General features: G+C 35.2%; 1 protein-coding gene across 3 annotated transcripts; it reads right to left on the reverse strand.

The window, feature by feature from the left end:
* Window positions 1–772: 772 nt before the first annotated feature.
* On the reverse strand, window positions 773–19,939 carry LOC117916366 (rab3 GTPase-activating protein catalytic subunit). Of its 3 annotated transcripts, none has more exons than XM_034832323.1 (23): window positions 19,709–19,939; window positions 19,274–19,368; window positions 18,396–18,439; window positions 18,234–18,297; window positions 16,911–17,025; window positions 16,758–16,825; window positions 16,582–16,679; window positions 16,185–16,356; window positions 15,348–15,579; window positions 14,861–14,987; window positions 13,937–14,046; window positions 13,731–13,823; window positions 13,456–13,584; window positions 13,166–13,299; window positions 11,485–11,568; window positions 11,297–11,376; window positions 6,491–6,677; window positions 6,322–6,393; window positions 4,206–4,245; window positions 3,586–3,863; window positions 1,973–2,150; window positions 1,666–1,877; window positions 773–1,266 (listed from the first exon to the last, which is right to left on the reverse strand). In XM_034832323.1, the coding sequence occupies exons 2-23, from the start codon at window positions 19,322–19,324 to the stop codon at window positions 970–972; spliced, it is 2,865 nt and encodes a 954-aa protein (XP_034688214.1). In that variant the 5' UTR covers window positions 19,325–19,368; window positions 19,709–19,939; the 3' UTR covers window positions 773–969. The 3 variants fall into 3 exon arrangements, with proteins under 3 accessions (XP_034688214.1, XP_034688215.1, XP_034688216.1); XM_034832324.1 differs by having other exon boundaries at window positions 19,647–19,939; XM_034832325.1 differs by having other exon boundaries at window positions 11,297–11,370; window positions 19,709–19,938.
* Window positions 19,940–20,305: the final 366 nt, after the last annotated feature.

Consider the following 20,305-nt stretch of genomic DNA (forward strand, 5'->3'; position numbering starts at 1 on the left):
AATCTCTACAAAGCGGTGTTGGGCTCCACCGACCCACATCGTACTAGTGTGGGCCCAAAATTTTAACTTGGACCAACCCATTTGACGGGTCTCACACCAACCAGGTGATCCAGTGCCATAATCATCATGACCCCATTCAAGGGCATTTAATGGTGTGTACATCTATTTAATTCTGTAGGAGAAAAAGTGAAATAAATTAAATTGCTTGAAAATGAAGCGATTGTGCACCATTTTTCCTCAAAAAAAAAAAAAAAGGGAAGCTGACGACCAGACGTTCACTTGGGTCTATATATCCCTCTACTCCTTACTAAAACTATTTAAATACCGAAGAGGGTCGAACTTGGGACTTCTGGTTCATTGCAAGAGAACAAACCGCCCGGCCACGCCCCAAGGTCAAGGAATACGAGGATGTACATTGGCTTTGAGAAACATGCTAGTATAATTCACTATAGGTTATGTTTGGTTCCCGGAAAATACTAAGGAAAGAAAAAAAATGCAAAGGAAAATGATTTTTTTATGTTTGATTGTCCTATGAAAAATATCAAAGAAAATCAAATATGATTAAAACTAATTAAAAACTTATATATTTTTAAATTATTTAATTTTTATATTGACGAGTTAAAATAAATAAAATGGGTTTGAAGTAACAAAAAAAATAATTTATCAACTTTTAATCTTTTTTTTTTTTTTCCTTCACTTTTTCTTTCCCTCTACTTTTCCTTTGTATTTTCTTTTCCTTGCATTTTCCTTCAAATTTTCTGGAAACCAAACATAGCCAGTGTAACAATGTTTTCTTAAAACAAATGAATTCGTTTCAAAAGCATGTAAAACACAGAAGTATTTGATTTACATGGGATGTCCAAGAGCACCCTGAAACAATAATCATGCCAGGACAAGCCCATGATACTGTGTGCACTAACACACACTTTGAAGGAATGAATAGGATTGTATGCATTGTGTAGTAGGACCTTAATCACAAGAAGCGACTGAGAGGGCTACCTGGAGATCATTTGAGGTTCCACATATATACATCCGATATGTTTCTATTTCTTGTTCATAGCCCCGGCTGGTGGAGGCTGCATAGTGGTTGCCACTCACTCTATCCCATATGGAAAATATTATCTCCCTTAGGATTGGTTCATGGCCGTTGAGAAGATTACCCATGCTTAGAACTTTTCTCCAAGACTGATTAGCGGTGGGTGGTGTAAACATATTTGCCAGCACTTGTCTCTCATGGAACCTTACTTGTTGCTTTGAGTCAAACTCCTAAAAAAAGTTGACAGTGACAGAGTATCAAACCAAGTTATAACAATAGATAGGATGTTTTGGCCTGTATGACATGTCGTATGGCTACAAAAGCTTACCAAATAAATTTTTGAAATTTCCAAAAATGAAACTTCATTTTGGTTGTGCTCAGACCATTCTGAAGTTTCATACAATATGCCAAAACTTCAAAATTGTTTTTGGTTTCATTTCTATCCAAATCAAACTCAATACTGAAATTGAAATCTACAACCATGATCAAAATGATGTTATCTCCCAGGAAAGGGCTAAGATTATAGTTTCTCAAATAGCAAAATCCAGAATGGAACTTTTTCTAAACCGCCTAAGAGGCATGGTGCAAAATGGCAGGGCAAAAGATATGTCATGGCATAGTGGCAGTACCTTATGAACATCACCTCCAACTGAGCCTGTTCCCATTTTTGGAAGATAAAAGTTGTAGTAGTCACTAAAAATTGCTTCTCGGAGGCGTGGTGCTTGCAGGAACTTGCGATAAAGAGAAGCCGCAAGGGTTAGCAACTTCTCAACATGTTCAAAGACAACACACAGCCGTCTTACGTCTTCAATAATCTCACTGTCACCAAATAAACGATTTGCTGCAACACACACAAGTTTGTAAATTCTGAAAATTCACTTCCAAGGATTACAACCTGCAAGTGAGATGAAAAGCAAACAGAAGGATGAAATATACATTGCAGAGGCTTCAATGTAGAAGCCATAGTAAGGTAAAGTTGCCCTATTTTGGTTGTCATCTGCTTTAAGCCACCAAAATTAGTCTGGTTTAGAGTGTCAGCTGATGCTCTGAAGGCGGTACAGACCATTTGCTCAAGCAGCTGATGTGGTCGTAATGTTTCCAGGTAATGAAGGACCTACAGAATTTAGGCTTGTGATCAGATAATTTTTCAGAAAAAAAATCGACGAGTTCATAAAATCAACAAAAACAAAAAGCATCTCAAGAAAACTAAGCACTTTGAATGAAAATACAACAATGCTGAAGTTATCATTAACTGAGCTACAATCTAATGACCCCAAATGATATATTTATAGGAATAGTCCTTCATGCTTCTTTCCATTGAATGTTTCATCATTTTAACAAAAAATCTAAGTCAAAAAAACCTTGTAATATTTCCATTCCCCTACAAATCCACACCTATCCAACCCCCCACCTCCACCTTTCTCTCTTTCTTATTTGCATAACAGGATTAAAATTTGAACAGGTAACCAAAAGTCAATAGTTTCTTTCTACATGCAAATATATAAATAGATAACCAGAATTCTACGCTTTATTTCAAGAGAAGCCCATCACTGACAGCTGAGAAATTATTATCTCAAAATATAAGTCATGGTTCCTTCTAGATGTCCTTGAAAGCAAACCATTGTTTGTGTTCATTAGGATATTACACATACCAGTTCTGATTACATGGAGAAATGGATAGGTGCCATTAAGAAGCAGTGACATGTAGAAAAAATTTGGAAAGTTTCATTGTAAGTAATGCATAGAAAGAAAAACTGAACCAACTATCGAATAGAGGCAAAGGTGATGTTCATCATACCCACCTATCATCTCTTTACATCCTCCTTATTTTCCCTTCTTTTTTAATAATAAATGTGTGAAAGGGCAAAAATGCCCTCATTTTCTTGTGTTTTTTGCACCCCACCAAACCCTTAACCCTAACCTTTCCCCTTCCCTTCCCTTTCCTTCCTTTTCTTTCTTCTTCAAATTTCTTTAAAATAAATAATCAAGGAGAGGTGGCTGTGCAGCCATGGCTGCTGCTGTAACTGGCGGCAAAGCCTGGTGCACAGCTGTGACCTGAGAGGATCATTAAAATATATTTAACTTACTTCTGGCCAGAAGAACCAAACAAGGTTAAAGTTGGGCCTTTTTATTTGGTTTTTGCTCATATCATCAACAAAATCTTTGATGCCAAATACTAATCCTCTTGTTCTCATGGACACTTGGATTTGGCTGACACTGCAGTCTACACATGCAAAACAAGAGAGTCCACAAAAGAGTTTGGTAGTGGAACTGCTCTTCCTACGCCACAATGTTTCTAGTAGTCTTCTTTTAGTTCTTGTTTTTATATGATTGGCCTGCAGGAGACCCTGCTGTCATTAACAAAAAAGGCAGGAATGAAAGCAGAACCTGATAGGTTTAGTCAAGAATAACAAGCTGAAAGTTTCTGCCAAGAGATTTACCTTTTCTTGACTAAGCCTATCAGGTTCTGCTTTCATTCACACTACAGAGAAAGTGGTTTCGTGTAACATGCTATGGTCTCAACGCTCTAAAGAGGTAGTGAGATTTACCTTTTCTCCTTCTCTATTTGGATCCAAAAGCGGCTTCTGCTCAGAAGCTGGCAAAGCAGGTGCATCATTCCAAATTTTTCGCCATGAATTCCCATGCGCCGACATTCTCTCAGAAAGTCGTCCTCGAGGTGGCCAATCATCTTTTGACCCCTCTGCTGCATGACTTCGGCATACTCCACCCTCCTTGATGTCATCATCCACCCAATCTCCAGGTGAATGCCATCGGATAAAATCTTCAAAAACAGAATCTGGATTTGCTGCTTTGAATGCTGACATGTCTAGTTTATTTTCAAAATCATCAATACCAAACTAATACAATGGCATAAGAAAAGAAAAATGAGCATTTATTCGAAACTAAAGCATTCCTCCATATGGGATTAGGATCTATATGACATCCTCCATGAATCTTTACCCTTGAAACAAAAATAATAAAACAGAAAATAAGAAGAAGCTGTGTATCTGCACAAGCATGTCTCAATTCCCCTTTATCATTGAAGCTTCCCATTTTACGACTTTTACTGTATTGCTTGTAAAGGCAACTAGAGCCAATATCAAACAAAATGTAGCACAATTTGAGGAAAATAAACATGAGTTAGAGAATAAAATTTAGAGCTTATCACCTGAAGATAAGATATCTTTCTCCAGTTGAGCAGAGAAGCTCTGTAACAAAATGGTACACAACACTTTATTAGTAAAAACAATAAAATTCATCAAGAGTAATATATTTCCAAATATGGTACACCGATGAAAAATTAAAATAAAAGCATTATGGTACCCCAGAGGAAAAAAGGGATAAATGAAACATGATGTAAACATTCTGCAAGCAAAAGACTAGTGAACATAAAAAATTCAAATACACAACGAAATGGTTAAAGGAATAGTTTCAAGGAATATTTCAATTTCAAAGTAAGAAGAAGAAAATATACAGTGCCATCAAATAAATGGAAGCAACATTAGCTCCATAATAAAACAATGATGATTAGAGAGCAGTATTTGAACCCTTCTCAGTCAGGGAAACATATACTCCAAACTTGCAAGGGTTCACATGTGGAGATGGAATAGAGATACAAAATGTGCATCCCACACTTGATTGTGCAGATCCATCCCAACTACAAAACAAGGAGACTCCTACAGTCCCCAACTTTTTTTTCTTTTTTTCTGTAGGATCTATGCTTGCCGATATGCTGCTGCATCAGGCACAACACCCATGTAAGGTTGCCAGCCATATTCATTGTTTTGGAGGTTATCCCGTCATACAACTCATAACTGTACCAGTCACTAATTGTGTGTCAGTGTCCTCTTATCGTAAATCTCAACTAGTATAGAAGTCCATCTTCAGAAAAATTTCCACAAAATGTCAACACTTATTTCACCAAACCTAAACCACTGAAATGTAGAGCTAGACCTCAGGTTCACCACAGAATTGAAATTACCCTATTTAGATGCCTTCCCACAATATATGCAGTCACCTTAGGAAAAGGATGGATGTAAATAATATCAAATGATAGGGTAAATTTTTTGGTGTGAGACAACATGAATTGAATAAAACTGATATGTTCGATTATGTGGTATTAATGATATGGTATCTGGGGAACCAGATCCTGCACCAGGTCATGAAATGGTCAACACATCAAATAACAGGACTTATCCCAGTGAAAATGAATCTACCTCTACAACTTACTTTATATTGTATCATAACCTCACAACCATATGTATGGTAAATGAGGATGGACTCCCTTTGGCTCTGGCTTTGGAGGAGCATATAAGAAAAGGTTGTGGGAAGGGAAAGAGGAAAAGAAACCTCAGTTGTAAAATTATACGTAAAATGATAAAAAAAATTCATCAATATTATCTCCATAAAACTAGAGTTTATTGGGGTAGTGTTAACATCTATAGAAAACATCACAAGCGAATTAGTCTTGTTCTTAAGTTTAGGTGTGGTTGAAAGACACTTCTTTTTCTTTTCTTTCTCTTTCCTCTTTTCATAGAAAATACGAAGTTACTAGTAAAAAAAATTAATAGCTTCTATAACACATCACAAAGAAGTGTAGCTAGGTGTTCAATCATATTCTAATTGCCTAACAAACTTTGAATGACTGTTCAGTACAATAGCAAGTTTTGATGAGTAGCTGGAACATTAGGGAAGCACCTAACCCCCTAGAAGCCTAATTTATAAGCCTTGAAAAGTAACCTGAGACTGCCCAAGCCTTAGCTTGTACCATGAATCCTTAATGCTGAATTAGGGCATCACTGAGGGTGGACATAAGCAATAATCTCCCTAGCCTCTTACACACCAGAGTGAATGGCAGATATTAAGGGATCACGTTCCTTGAGTCTATAAAGGATCAAAACATAGGTTTTGCTCCTATCAATTCATTACAAGAAAGAAAGAAACATTTTTTTAAGGAAAAACAAAGGAGGGGCTTGGCAATAACAAAATTTCAATGTACAAGATCTAGAAAACCTTCCCACAGAGAGAAAAAATCCCTCTAAAAGGAAAGCATCTCACTTCGAGACAACCCTACTTGCATGATGCACAAGGAGGTCCAATCTCCATGAAGACTTTGTCACAAGATTGGTAAGCTCCTTGGCACATTCATCCTTCACCATTCACCAATTACTGCCACCTATGATATAATGCATCTGATAAATTTGCACAGCTGGAGCTGCTACCCTAAATCAGATAATTGTGTCATTGAGAAAAATAATGTCTAAGATGAAGAGTTTTAAGCTTACAAATGAATCACCAAAGGCTTCAACCGCTTGTAGTCTTTCTTCATGCATGTCTTCTGTCATTAGTGGTGCATCCTATAAGATAAGAAGATTAACCATTGTATTTTCAAACTTGGTAGGTGAAATAGAGAAGCCAAAGTAATGTGGAATAATTCAGAAAGGTAAGAGAAACCTGGGTGAATGGAGCATGCAAGTTCTGGTGTGAGTTTAGAAGCATCATATTCCCCACCACTCCAGCTGAACCCCTCCCGATCCCATCTGAAGGTTTTTGATCAGCACAAACCACAGCATCCTCTGGCTCAGTACTAAACCTTGACACGGTTGCTCCAGAATTATACAAACCATTTGCTGTCAAAGGGCTGGAATATGAACATGGAAAGTAAGAACAATTAAATGCATGGGAAGTATATGGATCATTTCCAAGGGTAATAATCACACAAATAGCATATATTAACTTCTGTCATGAGTGCAATGATATATACAATGCACATGATGCAGCAGATCATCAGGCAAGCCAGAGTGTAACTAAATCTTGTTTATGAAGTGGAAATTCTCTTCCCTAGTCTCTATGGCCCTAATTCCTATTATAAATACAGATCATATGCTAATACTCAATTCAAAAAAGGAAAAGAAAATTATCAATCTAACTTCAGACGAATCACTAAGAAGTTAATCAAATATAACAATGCCAAGTTCAATTCCAAACCAACATTAAGGATAGACCACAGAGTGTTGCATTCCATGCTAGCCAGGAATGGATAATACAACAACCAAGCAACCAGGTAGTTCATAAACTATTTTCAAAATAATTACTTACTTAGAAAGGTGATTGTTAGGATAGAGACCTTAAAAGCATGACATGATATAACAAAAAAGGATTTTATTATTTATAATATGATTCTAGTCTCCCTTTTATCTATCATATTCATGCATTACACTATTAAAGCATTTAGGTCTAACATCTCTTGCATTGTATATGACTTGAGTGCATTAGGAGTTGTACAAAAAATCCAAGCCCTAGGTTCCTTGCAAGTAAATGAATCGTTCACAACTGGTTCATGAACTTAGCCAATTCCTTTGAGGTTGTAGTGAACTAACTTCTAATTGGAGGTATGACTTGTCTTGGTTATCAAGATGGGTTTCCCATATTAAGTGCATTAGTGTGTGTGGTTACACATTAGATAAGACTTATGTTGAGTCATGATAGTTATTTTTTTGATAAGTGAGCGCATATATTTAAAAATAGGCAAAAAGCCACAAAGCATACAGGAAGTATACATAGTAGCCTACGCAAAAACAAAAACAACACTCACCATCCCTTAGGGAGTGGCAAGCCATTCCAAAAAACCTAAAAGCGAAGAGGACTCCTAATGCTAATTACAAAAAAAACTTATGTTGAGTCATGATAGTTATGACTTCACCAAACTACTATGTTGTATGGATTCTCAACCTTGAGAGGATACTAAACTAATGTTAAAGTCTTCAATGACTTTAACCAACAGGTGAGACCTTGAGGTGGTTGTATATTTTCTATGGATTCAGTTATTGTTGATTCAGGCTAGCGGCAACAAGTATTCTCAAGATAAACACTATAATATCTCATAGGTTTGAGATAGCGTGTCCCCTTAGGTGATTTTAAGGACATGTAATTAAGAAATCTATGGTCGTAGTAATTCCTCAATTGGAATTTGACATATGCTTTTAGAGAATTAAAGTATGTTAGTTGATAACAAAATAGAAGGATTTGAGACTCAAGGATGTCAAAGGTAACCTTGCGAGGTTGATATCACCCATCTCGTTAGATTATGGACACCAGTTCATGAAAACTTTACATATAGTGGATAATAGATCATGAACTTGAGTTCCAATATCTTATATTAATATCATACGATATTGAAGTGTAGTTAACTCTTTATAGTGGGATGTTGAGTCAACTTTAGAATTAGATTCTAAAAGAGCCAGTATTTTCCAATGTTTTTAGAATCGGACCGATCATTGAACTGGAAAAGTTACCAGTTCACGGTTCACTGGTCGGACCGGCGGTCGAACCAGTGAAGTCATTAATATATATTTTTATATATTATTAAAATTTAAAAAAAATTAATAAATAAAAATTATAAATTCTATCTAAATTTTGATAGTATTTATCATGTTTGTTGATTTTTTTCACAAAATTTTTTATCTATAGTTGTCAATCAACCCTATATTTTCAATAATTTCAATAAATTAAAATTTCAATATGTAATAAATAAAAAAATTAAATATTAAACATATCACAACAATTATAATCAATAAAAAAAATTAAAAAATTAAATATAAATTTTTAAAAACTAAAATGGAAGGCAAGGCTTTTCTAGTCATGGGGGGATGAGGAGGAGGAGAAAGAGAGAAAAAATTAAATTTTAAAAAACTAAAATGGAAGGCAACTTTTCCAGTTGTGGGGGAGAGAGAGGGAGAAATGGGAGCTTTCCAGGGGTGGAAGGAACTTCTAGTGGGAGGGCTTTTTGCCGTTGCGGGGGGAGGAGGGAGTTTTCCAGTCCGCCACCGAGGGTGGGGTGACAGGATTTGCACTGGGTGCTGCCGAGGTTGGGAGGGCTTTTCAGTGCGCAGTGGGGGAGGTGGGGTGGGGTTCCCAGCGTCGGGGGTGCTGCCGGCGGGATGATGCTCCAGGCGACAGTGGAGGTACCGTTGCTAGCCGGACAACGCTCCAGGTGACAGTGGGGGTACCAATCGCATGGGGAAGGGGAAAGGAAAATGAACTGTTGGGTCTGGAGGGAACCAATTGGTTCGTCCGGTTCGCCGATCGAACCACCGGTTCAAACGGTCCAATTCCGATTTGATTGCTTCCCAGTCCAATTGGCCGGACCGGACCAGAATCGTGACCGGCCGGTCCGGTCCGGTTTTCAAAACCTTGGTATTTTCCAATCAATTCTAGTGGCCACCGCTTAAGCTCATATTCCTAGGTGACAGATTTATTAAGGGATATTTGGGTTCTCTATTCATATTTATGCATAAGAGTATTTTAATAAATACAAAAAGTTGTACAAAAGCTTATGAATAGTCTTTCTAAATTGGGTTAATTAATTAATTAAGACACAATAGACTAGATTAAGTGACCCAAGTCTAAGATGGGCTCAAGTCACTTCAGAGCACGGGGAAGTCTATATAAACCCCCTTAAGGGTTAGGGCTTCACACTACTCTTACTATTTAGTCTTCCAAAGAGAAGACTCCTAGCCTCCATCCCCATTAAAGAGGATTTCACTTCCTCGTGTGCCAAGATCTACGAAAAAGAGTGTCATCAAGTGAAAGATCTACTAATCTTCGAGATTTGCGCCGACTCTTCACCAACTAAAATCGATTTGGGAACATTCATATCACAAGTATAGCATTCATTCTCTAGATCTAAGTTTTTATATGTATATTGCTTATGCTATGTAGATCTAGATAGCTCCTAGGATAGTCTTGCATGCACCCTATAAATCCAAGGACAGGAATGGAATAATCCAAGTTTTTCTACAGTAACTTAGCTAGTAGGTTAAGCTACTAATGAACTACCTAGTAGGCCAGACAATGACCCATTAATATGACAATAAAATACTTTGAACCCCTTTAAATTTTAACTTTACGTAACCTGCCTAGATTTTAGGCATTATGATGTCATGTTAAACTAAAAAAATTGACAATACAAATTATTAACACTCAATTGATAGAGGTGAATGAACCCAGTATGAAAAGCAATCACCTTAAGAAGCTAAAGAAACATACAAAGTATGTCAATCAAGAATAGAGGGGCACCTCTCTAGTACACCAAGAGCATACAAAACTACTATGATCCTATATAATCAATGAAATAAAACAAAGAGGAAGAATTTGTCTACTTGCTATTAATTGTCAACAAAGAGGAAGAATTCTTTTCTTTTCTTTTCTTTGGTTCATTTTTTTTTTCTTTTGGTGTGTGTGTGATCCACTAAAGGTGTTCTATGGATGATAACTGTGAAAAAATATTGCAGTAGTCTGAAGTTATAACATTAAAATCAATCGCTAGGGGGTGTAAGTGAAAATCGATAGAATCAATCCAATCAAACCAAAACCAATCAAATTGGGTCAGTTTTCAACAACTATTAAGGTAGGTTCAGTTTTTAATTTCCTTGTCTCCTAACTAATAAAAGTTGAACCAAATTGACATTCTAAGACTTACGTCTTTACAATTGTTCGATGTCAATTTTTTTTTACATTTATTACTATGTATATTTTGTAAACTTTATTATTCATTGTCATTAGGTAATCAAACAATTTTTTAAATGCATTCATTATATTTTGGAAAAGAAATTTTAAATGTATTTTGAACTTAAAATTCAAGTTGGTATTAAAAATCAATTACATTTAAGACCTACATCAACTTCAACTTAAGAACTAAATTAACTTCTATCCAACTGATCATTTAAAATGAACCAAACCAGCTTTAAACAAATTTGGTTTGGTTCGGTTTTCCCATCACTTAAAGGTCAGTTCTATTTTTATTTAAGCATAAACTGGCCATGTTGGGTCGGCTAATTTTTCCTTTCAAAATCAATGAAACCGCACCTTTTCACACCCCTACCAATTTCCCATTACCACTTTGTAACAAGTGAGCCTCTTCATCCTTCAAAGGATTTGCTCTATTCTTGAACAATACATTAACCCAAGCAAATTCATGTTAGCCAGAGATACCTTCAGGTGTCAAATATGGGATACCATGTGTTCCGCATGCTGACAAAGGAATTGAGATATTTTGGCATAATTAAACTCATAAAGTAGGTTACAACATAAATATTTGGGGGGTGAAGACCGCAACTGGCTGATGATGATAATGATTAGGTGGTCAGCACAAACATCAACAGACAGGGCCATTCCAATATCCTAATTTAAGGTTTGGCCAGTTTCCACAAAAATAAATAAATAACATAAAATAAAGAAGTTCTCACTTGCTTATTTCACCTGTCACGTTTCCCATCAAAGTCTTCAGTGGGTGTCTGCATATGAGATGAGTCCTCCTGAATTAGAATGTCTTCCTGCATCATAAGTTAGATAACCATTTCAGGCCAAAAGGACAAGTATCACTGATTCTCAAACACTATAAACTGTATATGCTCTGGAAAAAGATAGCATAAGAGAAGTATTCAAACCTCAATGGGAGTAGAAACCTTGCTTTCAATACTGTCTTGATAATCTTCACTCAGTTGACGCTTCTTTTCAATGCATATCGCAAGCTGCACATATTAGTGATGGATTAAAACAAGTTCGACGTTGTTATCATGTGTGATCTAAGAGAACAAAGATAAAGGCATTTCAAAATTTTCAGATCTATAAGGCATTTTACCATGTCATTTTCAATAAACAACATTTGTCTTTCAATGGAATATAATGATGGCATAGAGTTGCTTATGTAGGACAGCAGAGAGAAAAAGAATATAGGAGAGAAAACTATAAGTAGGAAAGAGAAATTCCAAAGAATTATGAATATTATTAATCAAAAGTCTAAAGTATTTAAAATCATAGGCTCTATATATATATACACAATTCTAACTCTATTAAGAAACTAATTTTAATAATCCTAACTCTAAAAAACTTTATCACTATATAATAATAGCCCTAAAATAGATAAGAAAATAAAATAAGTGGTGCATGTTCTCCAACCAAAAAAGTCCTAAACAAACAAAATAATATAGGTGAAGAGAATTTGACAAGGCCTAGCTCAGGTGGCAAGGGGTTGGGGTAGGGATGGGGGAGGTTCTAAGTTCAATTCCATATCCCAAAAAAGATGTATGTAAAAAATACAATAAAAGAGCAATATTGTAATTCGTTTCATCAACAAGATTATGGCACGAAAAAAGACAGACAATATTGATGTATGCAGGTGAGAGGATTGTCTTTGAGAAAGAGGAGGATGCAACAAAACACTACCTGAAAATTTGACGGATACACATTACTGGTCTCACTATGTGAGGATTTGCGGTAACAAGAGATGCACACAGATGGCTATTTGACTATGTCACATGATCAACAATGAGGTTCTTACATCTAAGAAATTGAAGGCTCTAGCAATGTACAGAAACTCTTATTAGGCAGCATATCCACCTATGATATTCTTCCACATACAACCACTGAAATTTGGACAATGGAAAACCAGATATGACAGCACAAGAGATTCTCATTGAGCCAACAATTGATTGATATGCACATTGCACACACCAGGCAGGCATACATAGAACCAAACACAATTATTTCCAAGGTTGAAGTTCTACATCTACCACTGCCATCATGACACCCATGCATTGGAGATTTGACCAAAAAAGGACAATCTAATTATTCTGAAGAAAATTTAACAATTAGTTTTTACAATTATCATGGGTAAGGGTGAAATATTTTGGCCACAAGAACATTATTCAAACTAATCATCATGAATATGATCCATATCCACAATATATAGCTCATTTGTGTTCCCAACAATTGATGCAATAGAGCATTTGAAATGAAACCTTTGAACCAAGAAATATTAACAGATTTATCATATTTAAGAACAAAAAGCATACTTCAAACTTTCATCATTATCATACACCTGCTCCACACATTCATATGAAGAACAAGAAGCAAATTACACTTTCCCTGCACTTCAAATTTTAGCACTTTAAAAAAAACATTAGAAATAAATTTTCTCTGCATTTTGAAAAAGTCCATGGCAGAATAATTTTTGGTAGCAAACAGTCTTCAACACAAAATGCAAGGCTACCTTCTAAAAATTGAGATGCAAATATGTGTGCAGGGAATAAATTCCTAAGTGCTCTGGAAGAGTTGTACAATTACTACCATCTTCAGTTTCTGGTTGATCAAACAAGTAGATAGGTCAATTACACCACTAGCTGCCATATGAGGCAATGGCTGCGACTCTTCCCAACACCAACGAACTTCTCGAACAAACTCAATCCAGAGAGATGCAATAGCTATTCACACAAAGATAATAACCAAACCAAGTGAAGAGACAAGAATAAAATATATTTTGGAAAAAAATTTCAGTAATATGTCCCATATGTGATCAACAATTAACTTCACAGCTAACAGAGTGGTAACACCCACAGCATTCCTGTTTTCATACATACCACGTATGTTGCAGTTCCCAAACCAAAGAGAATGTAAACAAAACTGTGCAAAAAGTGACCCAATGGGTGCGCCTTTAATGGCTCGAGAACTCTTATGCTCAGCCTTAGTAAGATCTGGGGATTCCACTCCTGCAGGTAGTAATATAAGAACAATTAGCGATACTAGCATACTGAATTAAAGCAGGTAATAGACTCCTGAAGACCTAAGATTGTCAAAAAACATGAATCACATTGAAGTGCAGCCAATAAGAAATGAGAATAAGGAAATGAAATACCTTCGTGAAAGAGATCTTTTAGTACACGATCCAGAACTGTTGGAGGTGGTATGACCATTGAGGACTTCAAATTATCAGAACCAGATTTTTCAACTGCTTCAAACCAGAAAGAAGAATAAAGGAGTGAAATTCTTAAGAAATATTATATGATGTCTCCAACTAATATGGAGATGATGCTCATAATATGTGTCTTTTCCTATTCAGACCTGATACAAAATCTTCCATAAATTGAGCTTCAAAGGACATATCCAGTGCATTAACCAAAAGGAGCAATTGCGAAGAAAACCCCATTGTGTTTTCTCTCGAATCATCAACTCTGAAAGAAAAGTTATTATTACATTTTTTAGGTTATAATACTCCAGACAAGCACAACAAAAATCAATTCAGAAGCAACAAGAAGAATATCCCTCAGGATTCTGAAGAATATAATCAAAAGTAAACAAAGAAAATATGCAAACCTTGTCTTTACATTTTTCATTTTTTATCCCAGTACAACAAATTTAGAGCTTCTTTATCTTTGACAAGAATACAAATATTGTTTTAAAATTATTATAGCTTCCAGGAAAAGAATGTAGTGGATTGCTCTATTAGTTTTCTATCACTTGTACACTAGACAACTGATTTTGCTGACCACAGCTGCTTCTTTTTCTTCTTTCTGAAGGAGTTGCACCTGATAATCTTTTACTAATGACAATAAAAAAAATTATAGGAAATCACTTTTTACATAGAAATTTGTGTTGTTGCATAGATAGAATAGATTTCAGACACATCTTTTGCATATCAATTTATTTTTATTGGAATTACATATTTTCTGATAGGAAAAAAGATTTTTTTTTTTTTGCAAGAATTTAGTATGAGCAAACCATCCCAAAAAATATAAAGAGGATAGAAAGACTGAGCAAAACAGACACATTAATTCATGTCAATGTGATCCTCAAGATACCATTCAAATTAAAAAGAAGGTTCTACAAGACAGCTATAAAACCGGCTTCGCTTTATGATAAAATGATGGTAATAAAGTTCAAAAAATAGCCCTCAAGCAAACTGCATCTGTAAACCACCATCAAATACTGAACATTCATAAGAAAAAAACAGAAATCATGCACTTGACAATCAAAAGCAAATCGTACAGCTGTGAAGACAGATTTGGAAATACTATCCACTTCTCAGCTTCATGGGGTGAAGCGTTTTCCAATTCAGCCATTTCCAAAGAGTTTTCAACCATTTTCTCTGACCACAAGGCAATCAATTCAAATCCTGCATGCATTTAGTTCAATACATGAGGAAAAATTATCTTCCAAAACAGGCCTAAAGCAAGATTAAACATTTGAGAGCAGATAGGTTTGATAAAATATTATCAGGTACCCAGGACCAGTAGTAGATTATGAAAAGAAAAAGGAAAAAGGGTGCCCAGATAAGATATGATGCTTGAACCGCCATATTGAAGGGAAGAGTTACTTTATGACACAGAATAGCTCCCATAAAAGGACAATTTTTGTGCTTGGAAAAAAGAAGCGAAGTTTTACTCATCACCCAATGTATTCCAAACACCAAAACTAGCGTAACAGCACCAAACAGGAAATGAGAGCATGGTAAAAAAGTCATATATAAGTTTACCTTTTATTGGGTCTTCTGCAGAATACCACTCACTCCAGGGACAATCGTCATCCCATTGAGCTTTGTTGCGAGTGTCACCTCTAGGAGTTCCACCAGATTCTGTAATGTCAGCATCAGCTCCTTGAATATCAACATCATTGTCATCATCGTCATAGGGAAGGGTTCTGTAGGTTAGCTTCATTGTAAAATGGACTTTGAAAAGATGTGTTGAAACGTCCAATGTGGTGAATGCCTTCAACATTTAAAAAAAAAAATAAAAAAATAAAAAAGCAAGAAAGAAAGAAAGAAGGTCTTGGAAGGATAAGAGACTTTATTGTAATCTGAAAATAATTATTCGAAAACATAACAAACACATATTCTTTTAAGAAAAAAATGGAAAACAAACATTAGTACAGAAACCCTTGCACAAACTTGGGCTTGAAAAGGAGATGGCTAAACAGATAGTACAGCAAGATGTCATATGATAAAAAACAGGATACAGAAAAATTATATATAAAATACAAAGATTATATAGCACTATTGTTATTGAGAGCATAATACCACCTCTCTCTAAAGGGCATAGACATTAAGTTAGATATTCAAAAGTTAATGTTACTATGAAGATATATTTACCAATGTTTGACTTTCTAAATCCTTCCCTAGAACAAAGAGTAATACAAGAAAAATACGAGCAACAAAAGATCATGAACAAATAGTACCACATGAGTTATCTGGTCAATTTCAAATCACAAGAAAATGAGAGGAACTCCTTAATTTTCAAGTTCAGTAGAACTAAGCTGAGAGAATAACAAAGCTGTCTTCTATCTCTATGAAATATGAACTTTGGAAAGAACTTACAAACTTAGAAACAAATAACTCATATAACCCTTCCAAGTGCATGAGTTTTACTGGAACCTGGCTGCCAATACGATCTGCCTCAAATCTTCTAGTGAAAACTGTTCCCATATTTTGGATGCCGATATACGCTTTCCGAGAAGGATCATGCACTGGAACGAATGCTGGCCACAAACTGCATTGTCAAAATGTACAAGGGATCAAAATTCAATCTAAGATGCTGAAAATCTTACATAACACACTGACCTATGATACAAATATAGATGATGTTCATTGACAACAAGTTGATAAAAACTTCTAAAACAATTTTCTTTTGTTTCCTTTTTTTTCTCTCTTTTTCTTTTATAGGTTCTATGCTTTGTTGATAACTTTATAGAAAAATTTTCAACTCAAACCTCACCTAGAACAATTTGACAAAGCAATTGCAATAGCACTTAGAAGCTTGCTAGCCTCCGGTGCATCAAGAACCACACCACTAGCACTTTGGGGTGCAATCACCTGTTGACACACATATAAGTACAAAAATTATGAATTTTTATTTTCATATACTGTGCAGATACAAAGTAGAAAACATACCAAAAACTCCTTTACTCCAAAAGACAATTGCAAATCATGCATAGAGACATTCCAGTCTGTAACCTTGCCTGTGAAAACCAGAACTCAATATAATAAAATTGGAGAAATCCCCTTTTATAAAAAGATGACTATTTCCGTGGAATTTCTAGGTACCAGCACTAGTAGTTTCAAAGTAATACTCCATGCAATAACTTCTCATAAGATACTTCAGCTCAAATTTGACCTTATACAAGTCCCTTGAAAAACCCAAGTGAACTGCACCTTTTTCCTACACCCAAATAATAAAGGAAAATTCATATTGAAGGTCAAACAGATCTCAAAGAATCAGATAACATTGCATGCAGCCTATCTCTTAACAGAATTTTTTAATCAGATGGTAATAAAAATAAGGGTTGATTTCATTTGCCTCCCCTTAGAATTTGGCTAAATACACTTGACCCCCATTGGTTTGAAATTTCGTCAAATACCTTCCTTATTTTGAGTGATAGGGGAGGTGAGTGAAAATAACAAATGAAAAGGATAGTGGAGGTATTTGATGAAATTTCAAACTAATGGAGGTCAGGTGTATTTAGTTAAAACCTCAAGAGAAGTGAATGAAATTAACCTTAAAAATAAAAATAAAACATGAAGCCAAGGGTGTAATGCTTTCATCATGAAGGAAATGGATATCAAAGATTACACATTGTACATGAATTAAACCAACAGCATACCTAAAGTCTATGATTCAACAAAATATTTAGAAGTCAAACTACTGTGTTTATAACAAGAATTTTGGGACTGATCACAGGAAACAAAGAATCCAGCAAAGGATAAAATCTGCTTACAGATAATGATAAAATATAAAAGCAACGGCAGGCATGAGTATGCCAAATTTGAATCTCCTGCAACTTTAAGTAGAAGAAACAAATTTGTAACACCAATTTTAAAATTTTAATAAATAAATAAATAAATAAGGATTCCTAGAACTACCAATTATTCATAAAAGGACTTGATCCATTCAACATGAGAAAACCCTCAAACACTTCCATGTGAGAATATTAGTTGAAGCTCTTGCAAATTTCAGTGGTAAAAATAAATATGTAACACTATATTTTAAACAATAAAAATGCAAAAATAAAATAAAATAAAATATTACTGGCACCCCCAATTATCTTCACAGCAGAACCTTGACCCAGTCACCCACTCAAAATTCAGACCCTCAAACACTTCCCATGTGAGATCATTATCGGTTTTTTACCCTCAGGGAACTGAAAGGTGATGAATGATCCATATCAGGAAGTTACATATAGACGAAACTTATAACCAAGTCAAAAACTTCAAAACCATGAGTTTTGCAAGGCGTCAAGCAAATTACCAAACAGATGTCCATATTGATAACAATCAAAGAACACACATGCACACATGTCTCTGTTTGTTTTATTCATTCAAAGAAAACATTTAATGAATGAAACAGGTTTCAAATCCAAGCAAGCTTACCAACAAATTCTTTGGGCCATCAGCCAACCATAACCGACATACTGCCTCTATTTCAGAGATGAACCTACAAAAGATGAAATTAGTAACACCAATCCTTCATTTTGTAAGTTACATGGTCTGATATATGTAAGAGAAAAAAACAGGATGGAAGAGTGAAGTTACCTTTCCCATGAAGAGGCAAGAGTGAAATCATCAAACCGTTGAAGCTGCACCAAAATTTTAGAGTAATCAAAATGAACCATTAGTTCATTTCCTCCTTAGTGCATCTAAATTGATAACAATGGAAGTGAATATCCTCTCTTGTCATGAAGAGATGGTTATGCACATTACACTTAACATGCTCTTCTGGAGGGAATTTTAGCCATATCAATGTTATTTCAAGTTGAGAAACCAAATATGTTATGAACTCTGGACCACTTCTGTTGGTTTAAACAGACAGATTGTCCCATTTTCTAACCATCTTAAAGGTCCATCAGGATGTATTTGCAAACAAAGTTGAAACTAAAATTATGTTATCCATATACAATTGAATAAAGCTGCCTGATCAACCTAAAATACAATGGATCAAACATGGGAGAAAATAAATAGACATAACCCAAGTGTGCTACACATTTAAAGTTTTTTTGTTGCTGATTTAATGATAACAGTCAGAGAATAATTGATTTGTTTAATATTTTACATTATTCTCAATTGTCCAATGCATCTATCAGCCTCGTTCTCAAAATTCTCCAAATGAAAGTAAAGCAACTTAATTGTGCTGTCCTCATGACAACCAACATAAAGCTAGCAAAATATAGAGTGGCCGTCTTTCTTTCTTCCTTTCATTCTTTCATTCTTTCTTTTTTCTTTTCAAGCAGACTTCTTGCTCTAATGTAAATGATGACCACATAATTAATTTGAAAAAAAAAAAAACATTGGGAACAAAACAACGCCAAGAAGAACTTGAAGCAACATTTGCAAATGGATAAAAAAACATGGTAGTTGCAAGCACAATTTCAGAAACAGATGACAAAAAGAAGAGAGCAGCAACATAGACATACTTCTTCCTCGTCATCTTTTCCTGTAGCTTCCATCTTGCTGGAGGACGCCATGAAAGATCAGTAAGCCAAAAGGTAAAATGCTGTATTTCAGTTTCCTGTAAGCAAACAGATAAACACCATTGTGAAAACCTGATATAAATAAAGAACATCGACATGTTTTGCTACTAAACAACAATCTTCATACTTCCAAGACACGATGAAATTCAGATAACAAAAAACTATCACATGTTTGATTGCTGCAAAATAGAGGAAAATGAAATAAATTTCAGAATTTTCGAGTAGTGGATGAGAAAATTTTCCTTTCTGCAGTTTTTTTTTTTCTTCTTTTCCCGCATTTTCTTGGCAACAAAACGAATCGGAAGTTTGATTATACCTTTTATGATGACAACTAATGCTTTTAGATCTTGTTTTCAGCAACAGGACAATTAAACCTACCAGTGGCTGCTGAATGTGAAGAAATCAACCACTCTGTGTCACAATTTCTCGCCACAATTAATAGGAATCAATTCGTGTATCTCAATTTCTTGGCGCAAGCCGACTCGGGACAGAGAAGAAGACGGAGTAGGATCTGCTTGTACAATGAGGCAAAAGGAAGACGATGGTTTTGGGTTGCGGGCTAGGATCCTCTGCTGTGGGGTGCACGAACTTAAGGGATTCCTGCTCTTCGTGGTTGTACCTTGTGGATCTCCCTAGTACAATAGGTTTAGGTGGCCGAGCCCGTAAGCAAACCATTAGATTCCGACCCTCAAGTGACTTGGGTCTGTTTTGAAAATCAGTTTTTTATACTTTTTACAATAAAACTCTGTTTAAAAATACGGTGTGTTTTATATTTTAGAAATCGATTGCATTTACTGGATTAATGACAAATTAGATGGAAATGTCTTCAAAAATTTATTTTAAAATTTGAAATTCATTAATATAATGGCATTAAAATTTAATAATATGATTTTAAATTTAAAAAAAATTAGTGGTGCATTAAAAATAATGATAATGTCTAAGAGTTATTATAAATTATTTTAATTAATATAATAT

Source organism: Vitis riparia, chromosome 6, assembly GCF_004353265.1.
Source record: "Vitis riparia cultivar Riparia Gloire de Montpellier isolate 1030 chromosome 6, EGFV_Vit.rip_1.0, whole genome shotgun sequence".
In the NCBI taxonomy this organism is placed as follows: Eukaryota; Viridiplantae; Streptophyta; class Magnoliopsida; order Vitales; family Vitaceae; genus Vitis; species Vitis riparia.